General features: G+C 34.4%; 1 protein-coding gene across 1 annotated transcript in view; it reads right to left on the reverse strand.

Annotated features, from left to right (window-relative positions):
• LOC110449589 (serine-rich adhesin for platelets-like) overlaps window positions 1–9,050 on the reverse strand; it is a 36,806-nt gene extending 27,756 nt beyond the window's left edge. The window contains exons 1-3 of the mRNA XM_021496543.1: window positions 8,922–9,050; window positions 1,690–1,910; window positions 114–327 (exon numbers count right to left, since the gene is read on the reverse strand). Coding sequence (XP_021352218.1) covers window positions 114–327; window positions 1,690–1,910; window positions 8,922–8,946 — 460 coding nt within the window. The 5' untranslated portion in view covers window positions 8,947–9,050. The remainder of the gene's footprint in view (window positions 1–113; window positions 328–1,689; window positions 1,911–8,921) is intronic.
• Window positions 9,051–10,087: the final 1,037 nt, after the last annotated feature.

Genomic DNA, 10,087 nt, shown 5'->3' on the forward strand with positions numbered 1-10,087 from the left:
GATAAGTCTATTTTTTCTGAACGATTTGTTGCAGTATATTGTACCATGCCCAGCATAGAAGACATTAAAATAAAAATAATCATGTATTTGATTCGGATGACAACGATAAATACCTTTCCTGAAGACGAAGATAATCAACAGTGGGATAGCTACAACCACCGCTACCATGAATACTGCCAGAGCTGAGTGTTTGATGTTTGTGTTTCCTCCTTTCTTGTCTCGTGGAGAAGGACGGGCAAACTCTTCTCGGCCATGGCGGCGCTTGGATCTATAATTGTGTTCGTCACGGCTCACATCATCTGATCGGCTGTTTGACTCCACATATTGCTGAAGAATAGCAACCAGCAGTCAACTAGTAATTTTATAGGTTTGATTTGATTTTATATTAAAACATAGCTCATGCTAATTTGCTAAGATATAAATGCTAATGTTGTTTCCTTCAGATGTTTACCAGCAATGCAATTACACATTAATTAGTGTGCTAAAAAATACTTTCGTTATATAATTTGTATCTTATGCGTTCCGTATACCAACTTTTTGTCATTGGTTGAAAACTAGATTGCGCTAATACGAAACCTTATGGACACCCCACAGAAACCTAAACAATTAGTACGGTTTTGTTGTTAAGTATTCACGCAAACCCAACTTCAGGTTTGCGTCATATTTCAACCTTTCAGAAACTAAAGTGAGTTAGTCGTGATAAAGAAAGGGATTTAACTTTTAGAAAACATAATGTGCGGTTGTGTGTAGTTGTTTTGGGCAGGGGTGTAAGTAGGTGTGCTATTGTGTAGCAGGGTAAAATGTCATGCTAAACAATCGAGTTGTGAAATTTGTTGAAAATTATGTGATGCATTCTGAACGTCTATTTATAAGTCTTGCAAGCAAAAAGAACATACAAACATCTTATAGTTTAACAGTTGAATAGGGTGTATGCCGTAGTATTGCACCGTGTAACAAGTCCGGTGATGCCGTGATACATGTATGATAAGGACTTTATTGACATTGGTTTGTATTATTAACTTACTACACTGCCAGTACGTTTAGGAACACATACTTAGTCGTCGTTATTATCTGTGGGTACCACACTACCATGTGATCTGTTCTATTTTTAACACATCAATCATTTAAAGAAACAACAATGCATTGATCATAGTTCATGTCTGTATAAGTATTACTAAATACGAAATATTTAAGTATTTAAGTACAAATACTTAAACGTTGATCGCACATGCCCATAATTTAATAAATGTATATACCAGTATATGTTGAACAGTATAATGAATAAACATAGTATTTTAGGAAAAAACATATCAGAGAAATGTACGGAAGATATGAACATTTATACAGACCCCAAATATACTTATAAATACTACAGATATAGCTTATTTTCAAATTCTATTTTAAAAGCAGTTGATCCATTGGAGGTCTAACATTCTTTACATTCAAATTACTACAATTTAAAACACTGGATTTCAGCGAGGTTTCAAAAGCAAAATTTTAATGTTGAAACTAGAATTCTTGATGCAATATCAACGGTGCAGAATACATATACAACGTGCGACATTGTGCACACATCTAGGAAACTCTACGTACCGGGAAGAAATACATGTATCGATTGATTCATTCTGGACCCTTAAACGTTCATGTAATATTGTCGATGAACCATGACGTGACCTATCCTGTACTCACCTCCGACCAGTTGGCCTTGGTCCAGTGACGTTTTGAGTTGTATGCCATCATGTTCCAGTGGGGATCCTCAACAGCATATTCATCAGATATGGCATAATTTTCGAACGCCATGCCACTCGATACACTTCTGTCCTCACCATTGTCTCGGACGTACGATATGGGTACATATGATTCATTGCTGTTCTTTCTATCAGTTCGTCCGATATAATCCACATCGGGATCTGAAAAAGTGCATAAAGTTGGATTCATTTTATTTATTTCACAAAGTATTCCATCGTAACTTATATGCACTTTTACATTGTATACAGGATACCAATTGAGTTAAATTAAATTAACGCGGCAGACAGGTGACTGAACTGTGGAGTTTAACCTACAAAATACATTCTCACAGTTATTAACAATGGTCAGTAAAAGAGTTGATCAAGAAAATGTTGAGTGATCAAGTATTTACGGACCTCGTGTTACAATTTTTGACACAATTTTTTTAATTTATTTTTTTACTTGCTTTCATATACATACAAAGTTAATTATGGACTCAGGATGAAAAGAAACTACAAACGCAGATATCAATCTTTTATATTGTCATTGAAATTGAAAACTAATTATTCTTTATTATTCTGAAAACAGGTAAGTGTTAATAACAAACATTATAATAGCCCAATGTGTCTTAGTCGGAAGAATGTATCCTATTTTAATAACATTGATGTTTTAAGGGAATGCATCGTCGTTGTTCCACTCTTATTCAATCTATGGTGCCACAGGGACGTCAGGATGAGAGGAAGGGCAAACGTAAAAAGTGGGATTTAATAAAAGTATGATAAATATTGCATCGTGAACATTGGTTTTACACTGCAGAATCTCAATTTTATTTTAGTAAGAAAAAATTACAATAACCTTAATTTTGACATCGAAATCCAGACAATCCAGGCTGACAGAGAAACTGGACAAGGAATCAAGTGAGGAAGTCTTTCAGGAACCCCGAAAATGTCCTCGTTTTTTCTTTAAAAAGTTGTGAAACCTCTATTTGAGATGAAAAGGTTTGCGACTGTGATCCACGATGGCATACAATGGATTTTTGTATTGACCCCAATGACGTGGGGCACAGCCGACAAGGTTTTAATATTATAGTATATAACAGATACATGTAGGACCATATATGGCGTGCATCAATGAATATGATGTATTTGTGTATTTTGTAATATGTATAGAATGAGGTAAGAAGGTGTGTTTGCCTCTTTAAGATGTTTCAGATCTGTTTTCGACTTAATAGTGTTACCTCCATGAAATTATGCAAAAGGCACCCTGCACATTGTTCCCTTCTGTCTTAATTTACTGGTTAACAAGTTTGTTGCGATTTTCCTCATTTTATTGACTTTGGTGTACCATAGTCTGTGGACAGGACCTTTGTCCCGCCCCATTTAGAGAACGATCAAAATTGCGGTGTTGCGAAAAGAAACTAAAACCTTGTTATATAGAAGGTAGATATAAACACGGAGTCTCCAATGTTGCAAAGGGTACAGCAGATTTACATTGGCCGCTTACTTGTCACCAGGTAGAGGGCACAATGCAAAATTCCGATTCTGCAGTGGGTTTCCACATTAGTTGCCTCTTACAACAGTGAGAACGGAATGTGTCTCATTTTCTCATTACACGACCTTCATAATTACACGACCTACAGGGTGACATTAGTATTGTTTTATAGTGGTACTAAACGATCAACCGAGTGTTTAGCTCAGATACGTTTACTACCAAGATAAATACTAACAGAGATTCATCCTTAATCAATGTGTAAAACTCCTATCAACATGTACCTGTCCAATTGACCACGAACCACCTCAGACAAAATACGATTGCTATCTGTACAAACTTTGACAAATTAATAGCTTTAATTGTTTATCATGACAATGTCCACCGCGTAAAACAAGGTGTTTCTTGTTCACAACCCTGGCTATGTAATTTACCATACACATGGTGCACTCATAAGGAGGTTGCTTATATAAAGCAACAATTTTTTTGTTAAACTACTGAGCATAGTCCTATGTAAGTGGTAGTTATCCTTTGGTCATTGTGAATACAATATACGGAAGCGGCTGGGCACTACAATCTGGAGATTCAGCATTTGTTGTTTAACGCGATATTTAAAAGAATCGTGGTATGAATGGGCAAAACTGAGTTGCAGAGAGAAAATTATTTTAGAAAGAAAAGTGTGTTTGATTCACCGAGACAAGTTTAAAATTTCGCGTATCACTAATAATACTCAATGGGAAATATGTTTAGGATTACAGATAGCCTTTACCTCAGTTTATACATTTTTAATGAAAACAAACGAACATTTCTACATGTAGTTTGTTTTTAATATCATTGAAACTGTATGAATGTAAAAGCATATGAAATGTAAATCATAAGATACTTGCTTGTTTTAGAAGTAAATTAAAATGAAATATCCAAAGTATGTCCTGGAGTTTATTTAACTTACGTAAAGTCGATATTTGATACATTGAATTTTTTTACATGTATGTAATCAAAACATGACGTCAAAACTCTGTATTATATATCATCTATTTATATACATGTACATATGTAAATAAATAAACGAACGTAGTATCGCATTTTATGGGAGGTATACGTGAATAGTCTCGTCATATGAGCAGTCTATTACGTTACGACAGACATTTCTGTAATGCGAGATTGTATCCCCTATTACAGAAAACTGGTATTGTATGCACTATTCATTGTTAACAGTTTCATAGAGACGCCTCTGATTGCGCACGATGTATTCATTATAAGCTCATAAACTTAAGAAAAAAGGAGACTTCCTACTTTATTTTCTCCAGTAGTATAACAATCGGAAATGCCGTGTTCGAATCCCGGTCTAACCTTGCTGATTTTTTCTGCTCAAAAACTGTGTTGTTGATTATATTTTTTTTTTCATCTTTATTATTTCTGATGATATGATTGTCTTATCAGGTAAGATTTATCCAAATTGAGGCCATGCAGACAAAACAGTTTCAACACTTAGTAACAATTTCTAGCGGTGGTACCAGGATCCTGAATTGTAACACATTCTGTCTGTTGGTAAAGTGTTACAAGTATATATCTCTTTGTTAAAACAATTTGAGTCCCCTTGCCAAATGTATTTTTGGACCAAATTCTGTTAAAATAACTCCTTTCAAACTGAATGAAAAGGAATTTAAAGATTTATACAAAAACGTGTTTAAGTGTTACTAGTATATTTCCAACAAGCTACTCTCAACCACATCTTTCATACATAAATTGGTATAACCTGTAAGGCCTTGGTTATTCGCTGATTGTTATCTTATCTGCTTTAGACTATCAATGGTACGAACACCATATTCTTAAAAAATATTTGTCCAACGTGAAAATTGATAACTGGTTTGTCATTATGATGATCAACTAGAAAAAAAGACACTTCATAACAAAAATGTCGGTTTTTAAACGTACAACCGACCTGTCCGATTTTAACATAAATTATTACAACCATTGATTTCAAAACGTAATTTTAAAGTAACCAAGTATGGTATTGTGGTGTCCCGTACGTAAAAATTGAAATTAAATGCCTCGATGCACCTAGAGAACCAGACGTACTAACAAGCATTAGAGGTCGAGCAATAACGTGTTTGCTCGATAAAGACAAGTAGGATATATGTATTTATTATAGTCGAGGTATACCGTCATGTATGTAGTGCAGGTAGTACAGGTGTATTAGTGTCCGGATATGAGGCCAAGGTGACACAGGTAGCCGCGTGAGGCGAGACGGGTAACCGCACGTGTTTGTATTTCACTTACTTTAATAAAATGGTTGACCGTCGAAGGCCACTCCCATACATAGGTGTTGAGTTTTATATGATAATTGCTTTATGTTCGGTTGAACATAGTGAATTAAAATCATAAGTATATCAGGCTTTAGACATTGCATTCTAATGACAAGATAGTAACAGCATACATAAAGCATACTATATACCAACGCAGAACGGATTATAAATTAATGTACAAACATTGAATGACCTATGTAATAAACTTTATATTTCAAGCAACATAAATGACATGCAATCTTAACGTTTAAATATATGTCTTGTCAAGCTGTTGCACCAAAAACGAGTCATACTTTAATTCAAATACTTTAACACGTGTGATTTTATCTTTATTTTTATAAAATCATATAAGATCTTCCGGGTCGGCTTCAGGTATATTGGCTCCCCGATATAACATTGGCCTCTGACACGTTTATTAGATTACATTAATCGACATATTATAAGTGACTCCTATTGAAAGTAACCATGGAACCTGAAACGCGTTTATGGATGGTATCACAAACTGAAATTTAATGATGCCCTTATGCTTAGACCTGATTATGATCAATAAACGTAATGTAACATAAAATGAAATAAAAGTGATGCAGTGAGTAACAACTACATGGCTTTAAAGACAATGAAACAGAAAAAAACAAAACATTTAATGCACATGCATGGTTTGATTTGAAATCTCATTAGCGAAGCTTGAGACAAAAACGACTGGCTCTCCCACGACCTGTTGGGGAGAAAGCTGCGGTCATAACGGCTAGATACGTGGTAATAAACCTCCTCAACATAACAGTCTGTATAGAAGTCCTCTGTCATTGAATGGAATCAGCTGAAAAACGATATATCACGTCACTCTATACATAGGCAATTACCTTCTCAGGTGACATGCTTTGCATTGTGAAACAAGGCACCTTGTATATATAGCACTACCGACAACGCAATTTTGTATATAGATAAAGACATATTCAGTACACATTTAGGCAAGGAATGCAAATAATTGGGCAGCTTGTTAAACTGAAATGGAGTGGAAAAAAAAGTATAAATTATTGATAGATTTCATTTAGTAAACGGACCTTGACCGTATGGAGTCAATATTTTTTTCTCAGATTTTGATCTAAACTGTGTGAAGCTGAAAGGATAAGAAATAAGTCTCATTCTGGCCTGATGTACAACTTGGGTGCTTTTGTATGAAAACATGTAATTAAGTATCCTCAAGAGAACAAAACACTTTACCCCCTACCCCTTTACCACCCAACAACAGATGGAAATTAAAGAAAATTTGCATAACCTTTCAAAGGTAATTTTAGACGCGTTCGAAATTTGCCTTTTAACTATTGAAAATAAGCCGCATTTATCGTAATCAAGTAGCTTCATCTTTAATATCATTGCATATTTGCTGACATATTTCATAACAGACACCTATTACAATTTATTTAGATGGGTCCGTACTTTTCAAATTTAGAAGCAATGGGCAGAACGTTGCGTATGTTGACTAAATTTCAGAACGATTTACGGTTATCTAACAACGTTTAAATTTAAAAGTGTCATTAACAATATTTTTTGTCACATCTTGCACATCATTAAGAAGAAAGCAATCGACCTCAATACTTCACGTTTTGTTCCAATCATAAAAGCATATTTCTTTGGTATTACCAGTGCCTTAGCAATGTATTGGTTGTGTCTATATTACTGGTCACACGTCATACACCTACTAGTTTTAGATTGCCTGAGTAAGTTGTTATATGTAAATACTTCTGTGTGTAGTTCAGTATTTCTTTATGTTGTTGTCACAACATATACGAGAGTATGTGAGAGTAGAAATACTATTGATATTATCGTCATGACAAATGTGAAAGTAGAGATATTTTTGTATGTTATTGTAACAACATAAATATGTGAGACTGATGCCAACTTTAATGATTTTTCATTTGCCGTTGAACTGAACTAGGAAATAAGGGCAAAGCAAGTTGACATACCGAGTCTGTAATTAAGTCATTATTGGAATTTGATATTGTATAACCTGTGTGCTCATGTTGCGTTTCATTATTATGTAAGTTTTCGTGCGAGGAGGTAGTACCTAGGCGTACAAGATATATTTATGATTACTTCCTGAAATGTGACTTAATTTGGCTATTAAATTAAAATTATTTTTATTTTGTTAGGTAAACAACACTTACCAATCCCTTCTTTTTTTCAATGAATTGCGTTGACGATCGACGAATTGAAAACATATTTATACTTGTCATAATTGCAATTTGTTTAATCGTGAGAGTGCAAGATGTGAGAAGTTTGTTTGGAAATTGGAACTACACTGTTAAAATGTGTTACGAATTATACCGTGATAGCATTTATTTTTATATTTGTTAAACATGTATTAAGAATAAATGCTGCCTTTCTGTGACATTTTCTTTCCAGTCATGTCCATAAGAAAAACACTTGTTTAATTATATGTAGACTCTTTTACTTTCACTGATGTATTTGTCACAAATTATGTATCATTACCCGAGGATAAACAACACATTAAAAAGCTCCTTAACGTAGCATTTGATCTTTATGCAGCTTTGTATAATTATTTCACTTTCAAATAGTCATTTTCCCGTAATAATTTACCCGGTCTGCGAGAACTATTTCCAGACAGGAAAATGTCACATAACAGCAGCATTGTAATTATTGTAATTTTCAGAAAAAAAACACGTTTTGTCATGTCGATTTCAAAGCAGCAATATTCAAGGCAAACCGCCCACAATGTTATAGGTTTGTTTGGTAATGTCCGTGATTCGACGTTTACTACATAGAGGTCTTGAAATAAAGGTATGTACAAAGAAAGTATTTATTTCAAGAGATACTGAATTTTGGAAAAGTTTGCTTCGAGTAACATTGTAAATAATAATAAATTATAAATATTTATCAATGGCTTGTAACTCAAATAGCATCTTGACAAATTGTCCCCCGATTCAAAATCACCCAGTTTACAACGAATGCACAAGAAACACGTTTTCCAATCTATATTTCCCGATACGTATCACTCTTGTTAGCCGGTTTGGAAGCGCGATGGTCTTAATGTGTGAGGAAACTGAAGTACAATGTACAAGGAGAATTCCCACGTGACAGGTTGCTGACTCCTGACCTTTCCCCGTCCGATTGGGTTATTGAACCCCGCCTTATTGAAAGCAGATTGTGCTATTATACATTATCAACCGCCTACGTAAATTCAGTTTTCGTTGGACAATTTTAAAATCGATTAGAAAGTTTAGCAGAAATGAAATAACCAAGCATCATCAAACAGTTCGATACAATAAAATAAATAAGCAGTAACTGTAAGAATATTAATAAAAACGAAACCACAACTACGAGAAGTTGTATTCACCATTCATTCACAGTAACAACTCTATATCAAAACTGTTTGCTTACCTTTGTACGATTTTCTTCTGTCCATGTTATGATAGGTCCAGTACGAAACCTATAGTATGTCAAATCTAGTCCTATCTCCTAACCAGTACGAATATGTCTTGTATTTAAGAAAAAAAGTAGATACCTTCCTGGTTGTGTCTATTTTTTGTGTGAATGGGTATCCTTTTAAGCTTATGAATTAGTTCCCAGTCACTTATTCTCTTAAATAGCGATAGCCATGGCCTATTTATTTCGTGAATGAGGAAGATATCTCGTTTCTGAAAAGAAATGTATATTTCTTTCGCACTTATCATAACAGTGTATTATCAAAGTGCATATGAATACTTTTGCGGTTCAAACAACTTTAGTTACAAGTCATTTCATTCGTGTGTTAATCAATGTCTCATAACTTCTTCATTTTTATATTTTACGGCGAATAGAAGTTTTCAAAATTACTCGTGTACGGCGAATAGTTCATATGGTATGCAGTATTCAAGTGAACATTTTGCCTAAATGTGACATATTTTGCTAAAGCTAAACTTAAAATAACGTTCCCCGATTACCGTAAATCTCCTACTGTGTAAAATGCATGCACCTTATCGTACGTAAGTTGTAGAACACCAAAGATTACAAGAGACAACAATGCACTCAATACAGTTGTACAGGTAAGTCAGATAACCACTAGTCCACCTTTGCTGAAGATGAAAAGGATAGGCCAAAATGATACTTGTGTATCTGTTTTTTAGCCCTCAAAATATTAGGGTTGCAAAATATTTTGTTTAAGTACCAATTATAAAACAAAGTTTCAGACCATAATTTAAAAGTGCCTATCTAAAGTTGAGGAAAATAAAGATAGGATAGACTTTGAAATCTTGAGTAGGAATGAAACAGACTTTTCCCATTGCCTGTTAAAGGTATACATATTCTACACTTTCAGCCGTCTGTATTGCCTTTACCACTTGCTGTTTACGGATAACTGTGAATAAATTGAGGATATGTCAACTTAACTATCGTGTATTTCTTTGCAAATCTATGTATTAGTGCAGATTTTCTCCACATCACCCTTAACATTTCTTGTGTAACCCCTCCCCTTGTATATTATAACAGGGAAAGAGTATGTCACCTTCTGCCTTAGTTCAAACTCTCCATCGTTATTGACAAGATCACAGCTAAGGTTCCAACACTCC

The sequence above is a fragment of the Mizuhopecten yessoensis genome, unplaced genomic scaffold, assembly GCF_002113885.1.
Source record: "Mizuhopecten yessoensis strain PY_sf001 unplaced genomic scaffold, ASM211388v2 scaffold4687, whole genome shotgun sequence".
In the NCBI taxonomy this organism is placed as follows: Eukaryota; Metazoa; Mollusca; class Bivalvia; order Pectinida; family Pectinidae; genus Mizuhopecten; species Mizuhopecten yessoensis.